This window comes from Anolis carolinensis, chromosome 1 (assembly GCF_035594765.1).
Source record: "Anolis carolinensis isolate JA03-04 chromosome 1, rAnoCar3.1.pri, whole genome shotgun sequence".
In the NCBI taxonomy this organism is placed as follows: Eukaryota; Metazoa; Chordata; class Lepidosauria; order Squamata; family Dactyloidae; genus Anolis; species Anolis carolinensis.
In genome coordinates, this window is record NC_085841.1 from 132,396,158 (window position 1) to 132,420,542 (window position 24,385).

General features: G+C 39.3%; 1 protein-coding gene across 2 annotated transcripts in view; it reads left to right on the forward strand.

The window, feature by feature from the left end:
- pxdn (peroxidasin) overlaps positions 1 to 15,348 on the forward strand; it is a 96,106-nt gene extending 80,758 nt beyond the window's left edge. For both annotated transcript variants that reach the window (XM_008118527.3, XM_008118531.3), the window contains 3 exons: positions 9,232 to 9,364; positions 10,537 to 10,650; positions 11,575 to 15,348. In XM_008118527.3, coding sequence (XP_008116734.2) covers positions 9,232 to 9,364; positions 10,537 to 10,650; positions 11,575 to 11,700 — 373 coding nt within the window. In that variant the 3' untranslated portion in view covers positions 11,701 to 15,348. The remainder of the gene's footprint in view (positions 1 to 9,231; positions 9,365 to 10,536; positions 10,651 to 11,574) is intronic.
- Positions 15,349 to 24,385: the final 9,037 nt, after the last annotated feature.

Below are 24,385 nucleotides of genomic sequence, written 5' to 3' on the forward strand. Positions count from 1 at the left end.
GAATGTTTTAGTGTGGTTTAGTCGTAACTTTTGATGTTACTCAAATCCCAGGGCTAGATGAACTACAACTAAGGATAGTAATGACAGAAGTAATCCACCTTGACCATCCTTTTCAAAATTAATAATTTTGAAAAGCCCTGTAGAACAGGAGAAGTTTCAGCAGACTGGAATAAGGCAACTGTTGTCCCTATCTTCAAAAGAGGGGAGGGGGCCACAATTACTGCCCAGTCACCCTGACACCAATGCCAATGGCTGCATCAAAATCAAATGAAAAAAAAAGTTTTTACTAGCAAGCTATAAGAATGCAGAATGATTTCCTTACTATATATAGGGCTTTGGATTTGAACACAGAGTGTTCGTGCTGAGAGTATAAACTGGTTAGTTGAAAGAAAATTTAAAAATCAGAATATGACATCTTCTTTGTGATTTATAAAGACAAATGTATGGTTAGACCATAATGGTAATTTATGCCTTCTAATAAATTCTGAAAGACAGGGATCTTGTTCATACTTCTCATAATTGCAAAAGAGTTGGACAGATATACAGGAAACAGTGTATTATATACTATGACAGTTTCAGCTAAATATTATGGGGACAGGCGATGTACTTTTCCCTGAAAACAGACTTTTTGAATACCATCTGTGTTTTGTCTTTCCAAATCTAAATTAAAAATAGAGAAACTTAAGAACTTGATAGGAATTCTGTGTTCTTGTGCAAGAAGTAATTTAAGGTCTCCAAATATTAGAATATGGTGATAATAAAATGTGAGGAAGACAAATATAAGCAAAGCAAATTGGAATGAAGTGTAAGTAGCAGAGTGAAGACTGGACAGGAAGAATAACTGCTTGATGGGGCAATCTCCTTTGTTGTCTTATGTTACCCATTGTAGCATAAGAAATCCTTTGCAAAAACAGCAAGAGTAGTTCTTCAAATAGTTACCTGGATACACACTAAACTCCAATCCCACTCCCCTCAATCTGGTGGCTTCTTTTTCTGGTTATGCCAGATTTAGTACTGAAAAGAACTAGTCAAAAACAACGTTCTTTGAATATGCACAGTACAGCAGACAGATTCCTCTACAGACTAAGCTCAGATGCAGAATCAAGGTTCTGTGCCTGTACAGAACTGATGTGCATAGGAGTGCCTGGAGATCACTGAAACAATTAACCCTCACCTCCACAAGCAGCACTTGTATTGTGCTATTTGGGTCTCATTAAACTTATGTTGATAGATATAGATTTTTAACCATTCCACTTCATCACTTCTGTAATGCAGGCATACAAATTCATGTACCACCCTCTCATATGCTGTTTTCCTATCCCTTTCCTCCACAGACTCATCTATTGGATACCAGCCTACCATTTAAAATATTCTGAGAAGACCAGGTCATTGTAAATCTAACAAAAACGACCAGGTCATTGTAAATGTAACAAAAACGAAGACATATGAGAGAACATATGTCTTCTATGTGCTGTTTCTATGTGTTTTTGATGGCTTTCACAGCCAGAATAACTGAGTTACTATTAGTTTTCTGGGCCATGTTAGCCATGTTCCAGAAGCATTCTCTCCTGACGTTTCGCCCACATCTATGGCAGGCATCTACAGAAATGCTGGACCACTCTAACAACCACCATGTCAGACTACATAGAGAAGTCACTGAAATCCACATGTGTGTGGGCAATTTCAACAGAAAGGAGGAAACTATGAAAATGAACAAAATCTGATTACCAGTATTTAAAAAACTCTAAAATAAGGACAGTAAATAAAGAACAACACTTAGAAAACGGGAATTTCAGACATGAAACAATCAGGGCCAGCTAATACCTCCCAACAAAGGATTCCCCCAGGCAGGATTCAGCCAGGCCTTGAAGCTGCAAGGTTTTTAAATGCTAATCAAGGTGATCAGTTGCAACATTCACACTTTCCTCAAACAGACAAGAGTTCTTTCTCCTACCCTGAACCTTCCACAGATATATAAACCCCACTTGCCTAGTTTACAACAGACCTCACAACCTCTTAAGATGCCTGCCATAGATGTGGGTGAAGCGTCAGGAGAGAAGGCTTCTGCATCATGGCCATACAGCCCGGAAAACTCACAGCAACCCTGTGCTGTCTCTCTTTTGGAAATGCTTTTGTATGGACACTGAGTAATTATTGAGATTTTTGTGGCAGTTTTCTTACTCCTTTGCTAAACATATTTCAAAAAGTGGTGTGGGTAATATCAGAAGTGACCCTGGAAGTAAAGTAAAACCATAATATTAATTCATACCAGCTGAAGTACAGATATAAATTGGCTGCTTTTAAATGTGAAACATTCCAGCAAGATATTCAAAGCCATTTACTGTAGAGGATGCCTCAGAAAAATAAATAATAATGTGCAGGTCAAAATATCATTTCATGAACAGAATAACATTTCATCAGTGCGCTAGGACTTGTTCCAACGTAAATCACATTTCGTTCTAAGAGTATTATGTGTACTTAGGAGGACAAAATTTCTTTTATGTAAGGAGGAAAATATGTTCCATGAAACTGCAGGACTATTTGCGATATTGAAATATAAAGTGCCCTCAGCTTTTTAATGCCTCACACAGTGAACACATTTACTCAGCTATGTATGTTCAACCATCATTGAACACACATAACTGACTGGCCTTCCTAGAAATATGTTGTCATGCTCTCAGTCCACACCACACTCCTAACTTATTTTTTACTCTTTCTCCTCCTTTCTTGAGTTGGAGAATGAAAAAACAATGTAATAGAAGTAAACATTGTATATATTAAAAAGTTGACGTTTCTGGCTGCTACACTATAGAATTAATGTAGTGTCATGCCACTTTAACTGGCAATGCTGTGGAACCATGGGAGTTGTAGTCTGGTGAGGCACCAGCAGTCTTCGGCAGAGAAAGCTTACGACCTTGTAAAAATTCAGCTCCTATGATTCCATAGCATTGAGCCATGGCAGGTAAAGTTCTGTCAAACTGCATTCATTTTACAATGTAGACACACACTACCATCACAGGTTGAAATGGGATCCCAGACAAACTATGGGTTTAGCTGACAAATGGCAAAAGACCCGTCAATTTCTCTCATCTAAAGCAGTGGTTCTCAACCTGAGGGTCCCAAGATGTTTTGGCCTTCAACTCGCAGAAATCCTAACAGCTGGTAAACTGGCTGGGATTTCTGGGAGTTGTAGGCCAAAACACCTGGGGACCCACAGGTTGAAAACCACTGATCTAAAGAGAGAAGTTTGTAAACCTATGCCTGTTCTAGGTGACACCCCGAATGAGACATAGAACAGCTAAATCCATCCTGAAGAGGGAATTGCTGGATTGGCAGTTGAACCCCAATGTCTTAAATATTTATTTATGAGCTACTGAGAAAATGCCATGATGAGTATAAAAACACACAGAGTGTGAGAGAATGGAAACAGAGAAAGAAACACAAAAGCACAAAAAATCTTGCCAGGTACTACTTTATGTATACCAGAGCCCATGGCAAGTGTCTGTATAATAATGCCCATATAAAATCATAGTTGCAGAAGATACTGTGAAAGCTTCATGGAGAAGCTATAAGAAAGAGTCCCTGGAATGAACTATGCTTATGATGTACAGATGCATAAAGCTACAGAAGGCAACAAGGTTAGAGCAAAGAAGGAAGCTAAGTTTCAGAGAAGCAAGAGCTCCAAGAGAAACCTGTATGGACCAGTTACAATAAAATGCATGCATATCTTTGGGATGATGAAGAGAGGTTTTGCTCCAGAGACAAGTATAGTTGAGAGTCTCAGAGGAGACCCCTGATGCCCTAAATGGTTGTTGTGAGATAAGAAGGATGAAAGAGATACTCATTTGCTTTAAGAAATGCTTTGCCTGAATATGATGTGTCACCTCCTTGTCACAGAAACATCTCTGGACAGAGTGGTCCTGGAGTTTTAAAAAATAGAGTGAATCTGTTATACTCATTGTGTGTGGCCCTTTAAGAGGAGTCTGTGTCCTGACAGAATCAGTGTATGAAAGCCTCCAGCCCTCCACTGTGCAAGAGACCCAAAATGAGAAAAATTGCAGATGGCAGGAACTCTCATTCCGGCCCTGAATAATGGCCAGGAAAAGGAGAAGTAACAGCTTATACAAGCCTGCATAAAGAACCATTATATACAGAAGAAGCCAAAAAGATTCCTCTTCTCAAATTAGAAGAAAGAGCAAAGAGAGTAGAGGCTCCTAATGAAGAAACCATATGTATTTCACAGAGTTTGTTTTAGGTTTCCTTCTCTGGTTGGGAGGAAACCAAACAAGAGAAAGTACCCTGTGCACATTTATACCATACATTCAGAAAATCACATAATACATTTGCATAATTAATTTGAGGAATGTTCATAACTACTAAGCCTATAGAAAAATAATTTTGGGTTCTTAGTTCTGAATCCTGTATTTTGTAGTACTTCTACGACTGAACTATTCCAACACATTAAGTGGAATATATGTTTCTGAACCTATTGTGGTAACAAGAAACCATAGATAATAACTAAACTTACTGAAATGAACACCTTCCATGAGAACCTACCATAGTCATGCTGGAGGACCTAGAATTTCTTAGAGAGCTATCCTCTCTAGGAATTTGTGAGGTCCTCCAGGGTGACTCTATGGTAACTTCTGGCAAAAGCATACTATACAATTTCCCAGAGGATAGGTAAAGGTAAAGGTTTTCCCCTGACATTAAATCTAGTCATGTCTGACTCTGGGGGTTGGTGCTCATCTCCATTTTTAACCCAAAGAGCCGGCATTGCCCGTAGACAACTCCATGGTCATGTGGCCAGCATCACTGCATGGAGCGCCATTACCTTCCCACCAGAGCGATACCTATTGCTCTACTCACATTTGCATGTTTTCCAACTGCTAGGTTGGCAGAAGCTGTTGCTAACAGCAGGAGCTCACCCTGCTCTCCGGATTTGAACCGACGACCTTTCAGTCAGTAAGTTCAGCAGCTCAGCAGTAACCCGCTGCGCCATTGGGGCCCCCAATATATCCCAGGGGATATATTGCACAAATGTGAATAGGTGAAACTACAGATATTGTTCCTTTGTGTATGAGGTTGTACTGTATTACAGTATTCTTGATGAATAAAATTTTATTAATACTTCTAAAAACAAGTGTTTTCTGAAATAGGCAACATTTATTCTGCTATAAATCAGGAGTATGTTTCTCATAAGAGAATAATAATACATATATTATTGCAAAATTAGATGTTTCAAATCTGCATTCTTTTCTCTTGGCCTTGGCTGACTTTTTTATCCTTTCTTATCTCAAGTAACATGGTGGGATGAAAGATTAAACCATTTATTAGACAAAACAGCAAGTCTAATGAATTCCAGGAACATTATACTGATTTTTATATTACACCAACAGAATAAAATGCATGATAAAAAGAACACATGTCAACCACTGTTCTTTTCAAGTTAATGCCAAATCTTCACACTGTGAGTTTTGTTCTATCTGTAGTTGTCATCTGGTCTGCACTGTATGCAGTCTTATAATTTATATTAATTTAATCAGCTCAGCAAGTTGCTCAGAATTAAAGGTTGTGTTATCACTATCCGGGGTGGGGTGGCATGTTCTATTTCTTTTCCTAATACTTTTGGTGTCCTCCATTGGGATCGACACTGTTTGACCTGGTATATCATTTTACATTTAATGGCAAGTGCACTGGTTGAAACCGTTGTTGCTGCTGCTGCTGCTGTTGCTGTGTGCAATCCTTATTTCCAACACTGTGATCCTAAGGCCATCCTATCACAGGATTTTCTCGGGGTGATAATGTGTGAACCAGTGGGTTTACATGCTCAAGCGGGGAATTGAAACTTGGTTTCCAGAGTCCTAATCAAATGCACAAATTACTGTACCACATTGGCTCTAGAACCAACCTACATCTCCTGAAATAATCATAAGACGAACTGATGTAAGAACTAGGCTCATCACATTTGCTCAAGAAAAAGTTTTAAGCAGCACCAGGAAAACTTTTTCATACTCTGACTTTAAGATTCCCTTACTAATCGGTGCATGAAGGTCCTTTGCTGATAATGATATAACTCTGAATTAGATGGTTTTACAAAGTTAGGAACCGATTCCCTTTGTGACAAAAAGTATTCATAAAATACAGATGTAGTTTAGTTGAAGTGTGTTCTTTAATATCTGCCTAAAAATGGGAATGATGAACAGGCAACAAGGATGACGTGATGTACGTGATGCAAGACATTTTTGTTTCATGTTTTTGTTTCCCAAAGTGATATTAAAAAAATCCCCTGGACTCTGGAGTAAGCCTATTATGCCTCATGAAAGCAGCAGGAAACAATAGAGAAGCAATAGGAGAGTTTGGATGGACTTCTTTTTCTGCCTGTATTTCAATGGAAAGCATTCAGCGTTTGAGATTTCCGCCCTTCTGCAACATTCGTTACCCCCCAGCTTTTGTGCTGATAGGATTTTTCAGCTCCACTACTAATGCCTATAAAAAGCAAAAAGATTGAATTATTAGTTTAGCATTACCCAATCTATGTATTGAGATGTTGCTGTAAAACCATTCAGATGCTTAAGTCTCGACACTCCCTTGCTTTTGTGGGTTTTTAAAATGGGAGTCAAAATGTCCAGTTGTTCCAATGCAAAATCATTTCGTTAGAATTTCTTTGGTCTCTGCTGACCAACATTTTATACTTACAGGTTATTCCACCAATGTCTTTCCTCCCTTGCTTTCTGCATACCAAACAAGTCTCCAGGACTGCTAGAGGCTCATGAAGACAACTACATCACACAGGGTTCTGCTATCCCAGTATGCCTTAGCTGTCAGAGCCAATGAGGAACAAAGAAGGACTAGGAGATTGCATTTGCAGTACAACACATGAAGACATTGTGTGTCTCATTATTAGGCTCAATAGTCATAACTATTAATGTTTTATAATTATTTATTTTCCTTGCCTTTCTTTCAGTGTGGGACCCACGGCAGCTTACAGTATAATTTAAAACATAATATAAGTATAACTATATATAACACAAATGTTAAAAATATTAAACAGATTAAACATTTTAAACACTTAAGCAATTGAAATATATTCAAAACTTAGCAAATATATGTCATATTGTTGCTGTCATGTGCATTTAAGTAGTTTCCAACTCATTCTGACCCTACAACAGGGTTTTCAGAGTTGACTTGTCCAGGGTCACTCAGTGGGTTTTCATGGCTGAGCGGGGATTCAAACTGTTCTCCAGAGTAGTAGCCCAACACTCAAACCACAACGTCATGCTGACTTCATTAAGACATATAACATACCCCAATGAAAAATGCTTTATTGGAGTCCTGGAGACTTCTTTTAATGGTAGGATATGTGTTGTTTATTTGTTTGGTTGCTTTTGACTCTTCATGACTTCATGGACCAGCTCATGCCAGAGTTCCCTGTCAGCTGTGGCCACCCCCAACTCCTTCAAGGTCAAGCCAGTCCCTTCAAGGATACCATCCATCCATCTTGCCCTTGGTCAGCCCCTCATCCTTTTTCCTTCCATTTCCCCCAGCATCATTATCTTCTCCAAGCTTTCCTGTCTTCTCATTATGTGGCCAAAATACTTCATCTTTGCCTCTAATATCCTTCTCTCCAGTGAGCAGTTGGGCATTATTTCCTGGAGTATGGACTGATTGGATCTTCTTGCGGTCCAAGGCACTTTTAGAATTTTTCTCCAACATCACAGTTCAAAAGTGTTAATCTTCCTTCTCTCAGCCTTCCTTATGGTCCAGCTCTCGCATCCATAGGTTACTACAGGGAATACCATTGCTTTTATTATGCAGACCTTTGTTTCCCGTGTAATGTCTCTTCACTATTTTATGAGATTGGTCATTGCTCTCCTCCCAAGAAGTAAATGTCTTCTGATTTCCTGGCTGTGTCTGCAGTCATCATTGTGCCTAGAAATATAGTCTGTCACTGCCTCCATGTTTTCTCCCTTTATTTGCCAGTTATCAATCATTTTGGTTGCCACAATCTTTTTTTATGTTTAGCTGCAGCCCAGCTTTTGCACTTTCTTCTTTCACCTTGGTTATAAGGCTCCTCGGCTCCTCCTCACTTTCAGCCGTCAAAGTGGTATCATCTGTATATTTGAGGTTTTAAATGTTTCTTCCAGCAATTTCAACTCCAGCCTTGGATTCATCAAGCCCTGGATGTCACATGATGTGTTCTGCATACAAGTTGAATAGGTAGGGTGAGAGTATACAGCCCTGCCGTACTCTTTTTCCCAATCTTGAATTAGTCTGTTCTGTGATCTGTTCTTACTGTTGCTACTTGGTCATTATACAGTTTCCTCTGGAGACAGACAAGGTGACTTGGTATCCCCATCCCACCAAGAACTTGCCACAATTTATTATGATCCACAGGGATATGTAGTAAGTTACATTCCAGTGTTCTGGGACGTCTTATTAATTTGTCACTGCTATTGACCAGTGATGGACACCATAGTTTTATTCCACCAATGTTCTTGAAATGTTGCATCCAGGGTAGAGTGCCACAAAGAGCATTGCCCTAAATAAGCTTCCAACCCCACACTTTATTGAGAATTTCCCCACTTTGCTGAAAAGACTGCCTGAGAACTGGGCAATGGATTTGGAACAGCCATTAAGTCCTGCTGCTACTATTACTTTTCCATGCTTTGGCTTTTTCTAGAATCATAGAGATGGAAAAGGCCTCATGAACTATCAAATCCTAGTAATCAAACAACTCACTGTGCAATACTGGGAGATAAATTTATGCAGTCATAACTGGACTGAAGACCTCACACTATGGGAACTGGCAGCTTACAATTACTGCCATGCTGGTGTACTGAGAAGTGATAACTTCACTGATAATTTTTGCTTCTGCTTGAGAACTGCGTGCCTTCTGTCTTTTCCAGTTACTTTGTCCTGATTTTATGCAATATGAAAAATATTTTGGTGGAAATATATTCAAGAATCTCGGGGTGTGTAAAAGGAGGGTGCAGCAATTTAGCATTTACTAGACTACACTGGTTTTTGGTCTTGTATAGCTATCCTCTTAAGACTAAACGCCTTTGTCTTGAAGCCTTCAGCTCTCAGCAGGAAAAAAAAATCATTCACTATGGGAAGCTGTATTCATTATGCACAGCATAGACCTGCAAGCCTTTAGAAACTCACACTTTGTAGAACAAATTTGATGCCTCTCCTCTGTAACAAACTGGTTGCTTTTTCTCATTTCAGTTTTGCCAGAGAGGATATCCTTTTAAATAGTTCAATTTCATCCTTTGTTGAGCGCAAGAAAGGACCTATAATGAATGACTTCAAAGAATTTGTTGGAGATATGCAAAAAACTATTACAGACCTCAGAAAACAGGTGAACACCAAAAGTTCTTTACTTTAATAATACTTTGTAACATGATTTTTGTCCCTGGGTTATAAATGTTATTTCTTAATTGGTTCTATCATAAAAATATGAAAAAGTTTATTAAACTGCAAAAATGTTTTTGTGGAACATCCTGCAGCACACTGCTATAGTTTTTCAATGAATAACTCATTGGGGCTCAACTAATTCAACATAGTTTATGGCAGCCACAAAAACTAAGTTTCTGGAATATAACAACTACTTCCAAAGTACCACACAATTAAACAGGAAATAACACTTTCAAACCAGGAACAGAATTTTTTTCAAATTTAGTTACATAGTGTAATCAACATCAGAAATATTTATGCAATGTAGGGGAAAAACATGAAATGTGCATGTGCATACAGAATTTTAAGATCCACTGAGTTCAGTGGAACTGACTATCAGGTAAATGGTTATTGGATTGCCAGTTTGTTTTATTAAAATAGGAAAGATATGAGGTTGAAAGTTGCTTCTTACTAGCAAAATGTGGTGGCAATTTTCAGTGATCCCCCTCCCCTGTGTCTCTAAAATACGTCCTAGGCACTTGTTTTGCTATCTGCTACTTACAGAACAAAAATAAGATCAAATTGTTGATGATGATGTTGTTGTCGTCGTCATCATCATCATCTCCTTGTGACTCATTAATGTTACGTATGCTTTAAATAGTTACAGTTTTATCATATATTGTGTTTGGTTTAAAATAGCCATCTAGCTGAGTGGCTCAAAATTTCCGTTTAAGATTTGGTATTGCCTTCAGAAATTCTAGAAAGGAATAGAACCTAAGAGTTATCCCATGAAATAGTCTGGAGCTTGTAATCAATAATAGAATTACTATGACCAAGGGAATAATCTGGGAGGTTTTTTTTAGCAGTCTGAGAACATTGGGAAATAGATATTTGAGGTACGAAATGTTTCCTCATCTATAATCGTTTTCAGAGTTAAGAGCCTTTATAGCATAATGTAGTATCATGTAAAGTATTTCTCAGTCTGTTTATTGCTTAGAGTGTAGCATATAAGTAACTTTTAAGACTTCAGTATTTAAAAGGATAAAGTATGTTTCTTTGGCTTTGTTTTTCTGCACACAAAAAGCACTGGAAATCTTTTTAGCGTACATGAATAAACACAAGATTTCTTGTCTTCAGATAAAGAAACTTGAATCACGGCTCAGCAGGACTGAATGCACTGATGAAAATGGCAAATCTTATTCCAGTACTGAGACCTGGAAAAAAGACCCATGTACCACATGTGAATGCAAGGTGAGTAGTCATAACTTTCATGCTTATGTTTTAATGTGTCTTAAAGCACTGGTTGGCCGTATATGCAGGAATTAGGCATGCTTACAATTACAGCTTGCTGTTTTGGCCTTGGCAATTTCCCTGGCAAAGAGGCAATCTGCTGTTCAATTTATTGGCTTGCTTCTTCACCAGAAAAATGAAAAATACTTCCAGGCGTATAAATTGAGCACTGAATTTGGCTGCTTGAGAATTTCAATTTTTATGTATTTTTTTCTTTTTTAAAGGAAGCATAATGGCTGTGCCAATATGCTTGCTGGTGTTTCAGTATTGTTAATGAGTTGTATTATTGATATCAAGTGTGTCATTTTTACCATTTGCAGAAGTCCATTTGCATCATATATCACAGTCAATAACTTGATTCTGCTTGTGCAAGGTATTGCCTAATTCATTACAGCTTAATTTAGCAAGGCATTGCTTGAGTAGAACAAGAGTAAGGCTTGTAATTTTCTCACTAGCTCAGTGTTTGCTGTAATCAGTGCTTTAAAAAAACAAGGAATAGTTGAATTCACAATGGTTTGAGAGGCATGGCTTGAGTGCCATGTTTGTTTTTAGCCACTTTCCCATGACTATGAAATTCAGAATAATTCATATAAACTATAGGACATTCATTCTGGTTGATGGTCATCTATTGAAAATTTATTTTAATGAGTTTTCAGGATAAACCAAATATGGTATCCAGAATTTCTGTAAAGATGCTGTATTTTATTTTGGGAGGAAATTGATCATATTAATATTCAGAATTGGAGTAATAATGTATTTGTGTATCAGCAGTTCAAGCCATATTTCCTATTGTGGGAACTTGATGATGCAAATATTGAATCTCTTTTATGAATTTATTTAGTAATGTTTATATGCTAAACCATTGCTATAATTTTCCGTACACAGGTCGGCCAGATAACCTGTTATGTGGAATCGTGTCCACCCAATGATTGCGCTACACCTGTGAAGCTCAAAGGAGTTTGCTGTCCTGTCTGCTTAAAACAAACTATTAGAAAGGCAAATAAGCCTTAAGTCTGCTTTGCAACTGTCACATATCAAGTCATATGGATATCTGCTGATGGCAAATACAGGTAATAGTAGGCTTAAAACCACAACAGCAAATCAAGACAATACAGGACAGCATTCAAATGATGGTGTAACAGTACCAGATAATGTGTGATTTTACTTGGCAGCCCATTTAAAAGCCACAGTGTGAAAGTATTGAAAGGGAATATACAATACAGGTCAAGATAACTTTGTGTTAAAATTTCTCAGGTTCAGCAAACTGAAAATTGGTACTACTTTTTAAAAATAAGCCTTTCTCAAGTAGTTTGAGTCCCCCAGTGCCATTCATATTTCTGCATACACTGGTAGGCAAAAGCCAGTACCAGTCCATTGAAAGAAAAGGGGGAGCCACAGCTTTGTTGTTGTTGTTGTTGTTGTTGTTGTTCTTTTAAAATATTCCTTCTGACCCAGTGTTGATACCTTTCTTGCCAGCTGTCTTGGACCTTGTTGAAAATGGTATTAAATCCTCGTGAGATGAACATTGATTAAGTAAAGCAGCTAGTGGTGCTATGATTTCAGCCAGTCAGCCAGTCTCTCTTCCTATGGCAGTGCCACATCTAGGGGAGAACATACATTTTGCAATAGGTTTTTCCCTGGATCACTGTTAGTATTAATGTCTTATCCTGTACATTGCCTTTAATTATCCTGTCTTCCTTTCTTAAAGTAGTGCCTAAGAGACTGATGCAAAACATGTGCCTGATTACAAGTGAGCAGCTCACTGAGCCCTGCCGCAAACATTCATATATCAAACAATATATTCACACTGCACATATCTATATAGTGAAGTGGCAGGGAAGGACACTGCTGGAATACACACAATTGTATTTTTTTAGCAGTAGATTGTAGAGAAGACCTCTATGGATCAATAACCAAGATAACTTTTAGCCTGAATTACAAGTCTCTTTGTGATTATTCCAGATCCCTCTTGATTCACTTAACTGTTAACTCTTTACTGTGAGAGTGTGTTGTTTGCATTCGTCCATCAGAAATGTCCCTATCTTTCACCTAAACATATAGGAATAGCTTCCGACCTCTAGTACCACAGAGACACAATGAAGTGGAAGGAGCAAGCTTGCCTGACTTCAGAGTTTAATTTTTAGAGAAGAGTCTAAAGGTCTGCTGGAAACAGCACTAAATTATCTATCATGTTCTGTATAGAGGCAGGCAATCTATTGTCCACCCTTATGTTGTTCAATGGCCATCATCAGCTCTAGCCAAAATGGCAAATGGTGAAGGATGATTGAAGTTGCCTTCTACTAACTCCAGAGTTTGAAGATAGTAGGTCCCCTCCAACTCTTGGTAGAGTTCAACTTTGTAAATTTGTGGTACAAATTAAAACTGCCCTCACAGGTACAGTTTCTTGGTTCATAACAACTCTCTATGTACTGGGCAGCTGTTATTCTGGAGTTACTGAATAACCATGATACTGAAAAATCCAGTTTGACCTAGTGAAATCTCTAAACACAATATTAGCATTTTGGCATTCTTGCCCAAATCTGAATGCATCATTCTTTTTTTGGATGATGATAACAAAATCAAGACATCATGGATGATGTCTATACTTCTCACATAGTTCTTTCTCATACACAAACACACTCCATGCTATGGACAGTAAAAGCAAACTTAAAAAAAACATTTTATGTGATTTTTATCTGAGGTCACCCAGTGGGATTTCATGGCTGATTTGAGATATGAACCCTGTTCTCTACGGTTGTAATCCAACACTCAAACCATTACATCACACTGAAGATTTCACTTCACTTTCTGGCTCTGTGATCACTGGATTTGAAAAAAAAATGGCTTGTTGTGGAAACAAGGATTGGTGAGAAAGCTTCAGTGGAAACCCCTTTTCCCCATGAGAACTCTTTCAGGAGTGAATTTCCCTCCCAAGGGATAGATTTCTCTCACTTCTTCTTGTCTCACCTCAATTTTTAACCATGAGTTGTTTTTAGGTCAGGTGTGTGTAACTTAGGGACTTCCTGTACTATGGCATAATTTATGAAAAAATATATCCGAGAGAAGCCTTACCAAATTGGAATTGGCTGCTCCTTCACATTAAAAAGATACTCGTTTATTTTTAAAATTGATTTGCTTTGCATAGTCCCAGTGTTCTCCCATTGTCATTATACCAGAAATCATGTTAATAATTACAATTATGTGAATCTCTGTACCTAATCAAGCTTGCTTGAATGCACTGTCAAATATGTGTCTGTGTTGCCATTGTTTACTTTTTTAAATCTTCCATATTGCTTCTTTATAACCAACAGGTATTATTACATTACGTGAAGGAAAACACTCATACCTCATTCAACAGAAATGTTTGGCTTCATTTATGGTGCTTATCACTGAGAACAAGTCTTGGTTTTCATGGAATTTAGCAGTATTTCCATGAAATCCCATGATATCTTTAATGGTAAAAATAGAGCTGAAGTAATTTGAGTTTAAATCATTAGAATTTAGGAATCAAGATAGAAAGAATTAATGCCCTATGAAAAAAATGGTCTTTTTCAGATTGTGTATTAATATTTTATGACAATGCCAAACATTTTTCATTTAAAAAATAACCAAAAACATGGGGATAGGAACAATATCTGTCAATGGCACTGGTAAGCAAAATGTGTTAGGACCACATATGGAATGACATATCATAGTATAATGAATTGCTTAGGGCTGCAATTGCTAATGAACTTACTTGGATGTAAGCTGCATAAAACATAGGTGAAGAGACCGAGTTCCTAGTAACATACACAAGATTACACTATGAGGCAATTTTATAGATAATGTGCCCATGCATTAAGATGTGTATTTTCAAGTATCATAAATTATTTTAGAGGTGATCTCTTTTGATTTCCCAATATACATATTAGGTTTTTATTGAAAATCCACATTATGCTTTTGTTTTCCAAACTGTTACATTTCCTACACATCTAGAGAAGTTTTGAAATGAGAACCCTGCTATTATTGAAGCATGTTGCTAGCGTTAGGAAACCAGATATCCTGTAATCATACTTTTATTCCCAGTGCTGTTTTGTTGCAAAGAAACTGCTCAGGTATTGTGTAGCTCAATCCTATTCGTGTTTATTCAGAAGTAAGTCCCATTTTAGTTCAGTGGGGTTTGCTCCCTGGTAAGTGGATATAGGATTGCAGCTTCAGTCATTTAAAAATATCTTTTCCACTGATGCATTAACCAAACATACCTCTGGTTTTCCTCGTTGAAATAAAATGGAAATCTAAATCAGTATTTCTTCATATAGTATGTAAAATGGTATAAATGTCAGCATTTATTGCTACTAAACATCTGATGGTAAACTGGATTAGGAAATAGGTTTGATTATAAAAATTTAAAAGAAAATGTAATTTTAAAAAATATGTTCTGTGGATTAAAAGTGCATATAACATTTTTCAGACAGTGGCCAATGGCTGAATGATAATTTCCTGGAATTTTTTCAGTTGTGGTTGTTTCATATTTATTTTCTTATTCTTTTTTTTAGAAAACCAATCTCCTACCAAAAATGAAATCTTAGTTAATTTTTATTGTACTTAAATAAATCTACCAAAGAATTGTTTGCACTGTTATGAATGCTTTTCATTTACAATAAACAGGTCACATTTTTAGATGGAGTTATTGTAAATTATTTCAACAATGGTATCACAACCAGGAGTGGGTATGTGTGTCTTCAAATCACCTTCAAGTGTGGATCCCATGAATTCTCATTGGGTTTCTTAGAGAAGGAATCCTCAAAGGTCATTTTGCCATTTTCTTCCTCTGAAAGATAGCCTACATCACCTGGGATTCCTTGGTGGTCTCTCATCCAAGTATTGACTCGGATTGGCTTGTGTTTAGCTTCCAGGATCTGATTTAGGATATTAAGATAGCCTAAGCCTCAAGAGGCCCCCTTGCCCTCCCGCCATGAGAACTGTAGCCAATTTGGTAAAATAATACTACTGGTTTCCAAACACATGTAGCCTGAGTTTACATGCCATGTTAATTTTTTGAACAGTGCTTCCCAATCTTATTTTGACCAGGGGCCACTCTCCAACATTAGTATCAAAAGTTTTTGGTGAACTTTAGATTCGGTTTGGTTATTTGGGATGCTGATTCAGAAAATTGCATTGGTAAGACCACATCAGTTCTAGTTTCTGATGTAGAACATATGGCATCCAGTAGTCACCATCTGCTCGCCCACAGAAAACCATATTTAATAATCTAGAGCTGATGTGGTCTATCCAGTGCAATTTTCTGAATTGGCACCCCAAATAACCCTAGGAACAGGCCTAAAAACAAAGACACCAAGAATTTTTTTGGTTGGGCTTTGTTATTATCCATAGTAGTAACGGTGAGGCCATGGACCATATTTTAGTTTTTGCGGACCACTGGTGGTCCATGGACCAAAGGTTGGGAACCACTGCTTTAGAGTGACCAGGGATAACACCCATCACCTAGACCTTTTCCCTCCTGATGTAACCATCTACCACCTATAGAACAAGGGAAGGGAGAATGGGAATTCTGCTACAATAATGGAGCCCCAGGTGGCACAGCATGTTAAAGTGCTGAGCTGCTGAACTTACAGACCAAAAGGTCACAGGTTTGTATCCAGGGAGCGGAGTGAGCGCCTGCTGTTAGCCACAGCTTCTGCCAACCTAGCAGTTCAAAAACATGCAAATATGAGTAGATCAATAGGTACTCCTCCGGCGGGAAGGTAACAGCTCTCCATGCAGTCATGCTGGCCACATGATCCTGGAGGTGTCTACGGACAACGCCGGCTCTTCAACTTAGAAATCGAAATTAGCACCAACCCCCAGAGTCAGACACGACTGAACTTAATGTCAGGGGAATACCTTTACCTAATGTAAGTTGGTAGAAGGGCCCCGCCGAGCCTTGCACAGGTACTGAGTAATGTCAGTATGAGGTAGTGAGACATATGTTTACCAACTGGCTATTTGAGGTAATGAAGGCTCACTTTCTATGAAACTCCCAAAAGGAGAAGAATTGTGACAGCCATCCTTCGCTTGAATAGCATGATTAAATCTCAAGAGCTTGCACAGTTATGTTTAAGAAACACAATACTGCTTGCACAAATTTAGAATGGAACTTGGCATAAACCTTCAAAGGATCCCTCAGATATCTATCACAGTTCTGTTTGATTTACTTCCAGGTAAGTAACATAGCCATCTAATGAGAAGACATGACTCACTAGAAGACAGTGATGCCCAGTAAGGTAGAAGGCAGTAGGAAAAGATGTAGACTTCATTCTAGAAGGATAGACTCATTCAAGGAATATATGGTCCTACGTTTGCAAGACCTGACCAGTGCAGTCGATGACGGGGGGACTTGGAGATCTTTTGTTCGGGAGGTTGCCATAGGTCAAAGTCATTACTGCATTAGAATTGTCCATAAATGCAACTCAGACGGGAGAGGGGCTTGTTGATTGTATGGGCTCCAGAGTTATGACCTCAGCAAATGCAACAGGTAACAGCCAGGCTTTCCCAGTGTACCTTCAAGTAATTTCTGACTTATGGTGATCTCAAGGACCATATCATGAGTTTTTCTTGACAAGACTTGCTTTGAGAAGGTGTCCTTTTCCCTCCACTGAGTCTGAAAGAATGTGGCTTGCCCTTGGTCAACCATTGGGTTTCCATGGCCAAGCGGAAATTGGAACCCTGGTTTCCAAGTCTTCTAGCGCAAAACTTAAACTGTCTTATCACAATGGATCTTAAGAAGACTCACCTTAGCAAAATAATTACTCAACTAATAAGATGAATATATTTTTAAAGATGGACAAGAAAAATTACAAGAACAGTATTCAAACAACACGACCCTAATTCATTACAGTCTCCTGAAAATACCACCGGAGTTTACAGACATTAAACTTGAAAGACAGGCACAATACGTTATCAATAGTCGAGCCAAAGTCAAGGGCAAGAGTGATCTCGGGAACAAGGAAATCCTGACAGCTAGGAGTAAGAGCCTAAGCCAAGCATGGCATGTCATCAAGTCCAAATTTCTGCTTCATAGAGAAATTCAGAGCAGGAGCATCCCAAACAAATGCTTGTGCAATTTCTACTCGAAGACTTCTAGCAAGAGATCCCCAATTCTCTTGAAAAATTTGACCCACTATTGAACTATTCCTACCATTACAAATTCTCTCAGATTTATTAAAAACTATGAGTGGGAGTCAATTTCATTTTGAACACTACAGAATTTATGGAAAAAACCTGCCAGGACCAAATTAGAGTGTTGCCTGGCAAGCAACCTGCGACAACCCATTTTCTTTGCTCCCAGTTTCGAATGGTGGAGATCAGGCCTTTAGCTGAGCTGGAGGAAAGTAGTGGAATTCACACAAATCATGTTGGGAGCAAAGACACCTAAACTTCACTACTCTTCATCTTTCATTCCAGAACACATTCCATCAATAAAATAGAAGCTGTGTAGCTGCATGCTTCATGCTTAGCATGAAGCATGCAGCCAAGCTCTAATTTGAGCCAAGCTCTAATTTGATCCTGAGGTATATCTCACTTAATCATTCCTCCTCTTTTTTCCTATTCTTACCACAGAATTTACAAGGACTTCAGCCAAAGTCTAAACCTTCTCCCCCTCCCCATCATTAGCATTCCCTTTGTGCTACTTGGCTCTCTTTCTACATGTTTTGAAGGATAACCTCAGTATCTTGTGCTGCTGGTAAACTTTAGAGATCCTTTTCCTCTGCTTCCCATTGGAATGTCTGGTTTTCTCATAACATGTTTTCCACTCGTCCTGAGAACAGCTTTCTGTTCCAGCTGTTGCCATAGGGATAAGGAAGACTTTCAACAAACCATTGCTGTAGCACGGAGCCAAGCGATTTCTGCACAACCTGAATAAAGGAACCCAGAACTATCTGTTTTGCTGAAAGCCTTACCCCAGGGCACAGTTGGATTCATTGCCAAATATGACAAGTGATGGACATCTCTTCATTGGCTTGTTCTTTCCAGCCTTTGTCCGGTGCTTTGAAGAAACACTGCTTCGGCATTGTTAATTCTTATGCAGATCTGAAAGCTGAGATTCCCTGAAGGTCAGCTTTCTTGTCTTACCTGCGGTGCTTCCTAAGTTCTACCAGATGTTTACCAGGTTTATTCAAGTTTAATATAAGTCAACGCTAGACCGTCCTCCCTCAACTGTGTGCCAGAAGCCCTGTTCAGGGAAACCCCTAACAACAAGAAAGCCATCCAGTCAAAGGTATAGAACTGAAGAAAGCACTCTCCTGTAGTTAAGGCTCCCTTTTCAGATTTGCATTAATGATTTATGCAGGACTCAGTAAAAGGGTAGTGCTGCAAAGATAAGCAAGCAGGAGGAGATGCTTGTAGGAACCCAAGCAGGATATGTGTCCAAATACATTTTGATCAATAAGTTCATCATCGGAGGATGAAAGCATTTAACTTGTGCTGCAATTTTGTGAGGTATCTGTTTCCAAAAGGGTCTACTCCCTACTCCTTTGCTTGAAGTGTGTCCCAGCAGAACTGTCAAAGCAGCCAAACTCCATGTCCAAACTCTTCTCTCTCAGAGTAACATTGCTAACACCTAAGCTAGTAGTTGGCAGAACATAAATCAGACCTCTGGATCTATTTTAGTACAGCAAGAAGTGTTTCTAATTCTCTTTGTCTAATCCTAATAATATGTATGGGTTCTTGCCTACTCTGAATTATGCTGTTGGAAATCCCTGGTCTGTATCAAGACAAATGTATACGCAGATCATACTAAGTTCTAAAATTATGAAGTAAATAAAATAAAGCTGCGAGGAAGAAGAGCACATTAATATCACCCTTGTCATTCTCATTTCCACTAATGCATCACATGGAGAATGGCTTCTTAAAAAGAGCAGCCTCCTTTGCATATAAAGACTCTCCATACAACTGGAAATGTTGGTCAGAATCCTGTTAAGTAATTGCCAATATGTAATCTACAGTGTTCACGACAACTATGTTCATGATCCCAATGCAGCCCCTAGTTTAGGGGCACTATAGGGACTCTGAAAGTCCCCTGAACCCTGCTTACCAATAAGCAGCTGCTGGACCAATGGAGGTCCATTCCACTGTCAATTGGAAAGCAGCCTCCTGATGTTCCCTCCCACCCTTATGCAAGTGATCTCCTATGCACTGGGATTTGCAACAGGAGTAAGTGGGATTACAGAAGAATTGACTATGTAGTAGTATTGTGATGCCATGTACTACATAATGGTTGTATAGAATCATGACAATTGTTTTCTCCGAGTGTTACCAATCATGTGGAAAGCCTCCACATACAAAGGAGAAAGTACTCCACTTCAGAAAGTTATTTTACTCATTAGGAGAATGATATGGATCAAATGGGCATAGCACACTTTCTTTGCTTGTGTGAGAATGCTTGAGCAGGGCTCTAGTACAGTATAGTCTCACTTATCCAACATAAATGGGCTGGCAGAATGTTGGATAAGCAAAATGTTGGATAATAAGGAGGGATTAAGTAAAGGCCTATTCAATGTCAAATTATGTCATGATTTTACAAATTAAACACCAAAACATCATGTTTTACAACAAGTTTGCCACTTGTTTGGGAGTGTGGCTGCATTTGTGTTGTTGTTGGGCATGTTGGTCCGCTGCACATTGCTGCCTAGAGAAACAGCTGTGGTTCCAAGCGGGAGGCAGACTGTGTTGGATAATACAGAACATTGGATGAGCGAAGGTTGGATAAGCGAGACTCTACTGTATACAATTAATGGAATGCAGTAAGTAATTTTCGTGGTGCCCTAAGCCATTTGATGGTATGCTTCTGCTGGAAGTTATCATAGAGTCTCCTGGAAGACCTAGCAAAATCCTGGATAAGATACCTTTTTATGAATTTTCTAGATCCTCCAAGAAGTTTGCATGGAAACTTTAAGCAGAAGTTGTAATTTCCATAGGATTCGCTATTATCCAGTCTATTTTTTCAATTGTAAATTCACAGGCATATCTCATATAGGGATACAGGGTTGCACTGCATATAAACATAAGTAAAATCATTCTTTAGAAGGGATTCTGCCCTCCGATATGGAACCTGAGAATTTATGTAGACTTTGGTAACTGGAATGTGTAGGACTCAGAGAAAAGAAATATCTACAATAACGCTCTTGTGGTCATTGTTGCAAAGAAAAGATTAGGAAAATACTGCTGGAAGGGAAAAAATAGCTATGTGAATCCATTATGTTGCACTGTATATTTTATAATCAAAAACATTTTGTGACTTATTTCAATGGGATCAGGGCACTACAAGTATCTAGTAAAAAGATGACAGAAGAGATTGCTGGGGAGGAGGGAATGTCAAAGCCCCTGTTGTTGAATAAATAATTGAATTGACATCCCTATCATCCAATTGGACAAAGGGATATTTGTTTTCCTTTCAGTCGTTTTGGTGGCACAGCTTTTATGAGCATTGCAGGCCAAGGTTACAGCTGTATGGGATTGGCAGCCAGCATTAGCAGCCAAATGGCCTGAAGTGATCCATGAGAACATAGCTGTCAGCCTATACAAAGAAGCGAGAGTTACATGATGAATGGCTTTCTGGGAGGTCGGCAGGAGGAAAAGATAATCAAGGGGATCATGGAAAGGCCCATATAGAAGGGCTGACTTGTTTAAATTACGCTGGCATTCAGAATTAACTTCTCAGGTTGAGGAGACCAGACTTCTCTGTGTATGCATGTGCCTTCACAGACACACATATGGGGGTAGGGGCAGGAGAGAAAAAGAGAGAATGAGAGAGTGATTTCTGGTTTCTTCAATTGGAGTAGTTTTGAAAGCCAGGGCAATAACCCCCTCTCTATGCACATACATGCAACATTCCCAACAAATCAATATCCAGAAACTCATAACCAAATTAATGAAAACCTGATGATTTTTAAAGAAAGATTTGTAATGATTCTCAATGACTCTATACAGTCATCTCCCACATTTGTGGCTTTAACTTTTGCCAATTTGATTATTCAGATTTGGTTAAAAGGATCCAGAGATTCTGGAAATTTTCAGATCCTTCAGTGTGAATCTATCATCAGTTTCCCCTAGACATGCTGAAGGACCTAGAGCACTGTTTCTCAACCTGTGGAAGCCCAGATGTTTTGGTCTTCAACTCCCAGAAATCCTAACAGCTGGTAAACTGGCTGGTATTTCTGGGAGTTGTAGGCCAAAACACCCGGGGACCCACAGGTTGAGAACCACTGACCTAGAGATTTCTCTGTGGTCAGCTTCCCCTGAAATTCAACCATAGAGTCATGTTGGAAGACACAGTTTCATGAAGTGGTGTTCTCTCAGGTAAAAAAAAAACCACTTTTTTATTTGTAGTTTTTCACTTTCATGGAGATCCTGTGCCCCTAACCTCGGTGAATGTGGAGGGCTGACTATAATTTGATTTATGTGTGCGGTAGTCCTAAAAGTCTAAAGCAGTGGTTCTCAATCTGTGGGTCCCCAGGTGTTTTGGCCTACAACTCCCAGAAATCCCAGCCAGTTTATCTGTTGTCAGGATTTCTGGAAGTTGAAGGCCAAAACATCTGGGGACCCACAGGTTGAGAACTATTGGTCTAACTCTAAAGGCTTGCATTGGCAGGCAGTGAACATGCTGGTTATAATTTAAAGAGAACATTTGCCCTGCTACCATTTAGGGACTATTCTGAATGCAGATAATTCTGGTGCTTTCAAATGCATCTAAATAAAACATCAATCAGCCCTTATTTTCTGGAAGGCCAACAGAGGAACTACAAACTATCAACCTCCAAAGAGAAAGTGCCTCATGTAGGCAATTGCCAATTTTTTTTATCTCTCTTTCTCTCATAGGTTTTCCAAGCCACTGTGATCAAAAGAAGTTCTGTGTTAAATGAGCATCTATTAGAATGCTGAAAATTTGTGCTAAAACGAATGTGTGATAATATGGACAATTTACATACAGGGTGAACCTTCATGTTCCATATCTGCCATTGTTATGATTGAGCCTCATGGCTCTGTTACTGACAGACGTGGGCGTAAGACTCCTCGAGAGTCAGATACTCTCGAGGAGCGAGAAAGAAAAAGACTGCGAGACATTTTTGCAGCACCATCTGACGAAGAGTCTTTTGAGGGGTTTACGGAGAGAATGGAGGAGGGGCTGGTTAGCTCGGAGGAGGATGAGATGGATTGGACTCGGGTAAGGGAGGAATTGGGTGCCACTGGTCATGATGGGATAGAAGATGAATGGGGACCTTCAGGATTAGACCCATGGCTTAGCTGGAGGGATGGGACGGGATCCACAGCTGGTGATGCTGTGGGGCGTAGTCAGAGGTGTTCCAGCTCTGATGAGGAAAGTGATGAGGAAACGCCCGGGTTAAGGAGGACAGCTGACAGTGATGAGGATTTGTAACTGGCATAAAATGGGGCTTGGGAGCAATTGCAAATTGCGTTGGGCAAGGTAATCTGGACGAACGCTTGGGATCTGTGTGGGACGCTTTCCTGAAGACTGGTGTGTTTCCCTGTGCTGAGACGTAAGTTGTTTTGGAATTCAGGGTCAGACGGCGGGAGGAATTGTGTGGGCATTTGTTTGTGCAAACCTGTGCTTACTCTTATTAGCTTGACCTTCCGTCGTCTTCTTGACGGACGCCATCTCCTGTTTTGAAAACTCGGACTGAACTGACCACGGCTTGTCTTCCCCCCTTCTTGGACTTGGAATCTACAAACGTCTGCTTCTGGCTTTGATCTACGGAAAGGAACTGGGTCTACTCTACTGCTACAATCCTTGACTGATCTGTTCGTGTTGGGAATCCTGTCTGCTGTGTGTGTGGGAGCGACGCAAGTTACTCTAAGCACAGTGTTGGCAGCAGAGAGGAATCTGCTGCCAATTAGTTGCATTCTTTTGTATCTTTTGTTCCTCGGCTTTTGTTTTGTTTATCCCCAGGCTGAAGCAAGCAGTTTGTTTTTACCCGGATTAAACTCCGGTTTAATCCGGTTTATCTTTTGAACGTTTTTCCTTGCCCCTTTTTGCTCCTAAAGGCTAATACTGCCTGGCCCTTGTATTTTACGGGCATTTTTGAGTTCTGTAATCCAATAAACTCTGTTATCTTGAACCTTGTGGCGTTCTGTCCCTGACAGATTGCCCAACGCCCATAAAAAGTTTATTGCAGCAATAAACCCGTCAGGAAGACGATGGAGGAGTTAAGGGCCAAATTTGACCAATTACAAACGGCTTTTACCGTCAGCCAAGCAGCTCATGCTGTGAAAGGACATGTTTTGACTCCTGAAAGCTTTGACGGAACCAGGTGCAAGTTGCCAACCTTTTTGGCACAAGTGGAGCTTTATTTTTCCCAGCTCAGTGCTCATGCTTTTCCTACAGACACTAGCAAGGTGGCATTTATTTTGAGTTTGTTGACCGGTCCCGCAGGACAATGGGCCACTAATTTAATTTTGGGAAATGACCCAGTCAAGGACAATTTGAATAATTTCAAAAAGTTATTAACTGACACTTTTGGGGATCCTCTCCGCACGGAGAATGCTGGGTGGGCTCTGTATCGGTTGAAACAGGGAAAGGGGACTGTTTTGGATTACTTAAATAAGTTTAACTTGTATCGCCACCAGCTGGATTGGGGGGAAAATGCATTCATGCTTTTATTTACTGCCGGGTTAAGTGATATGCTCCAGGATGAATTAG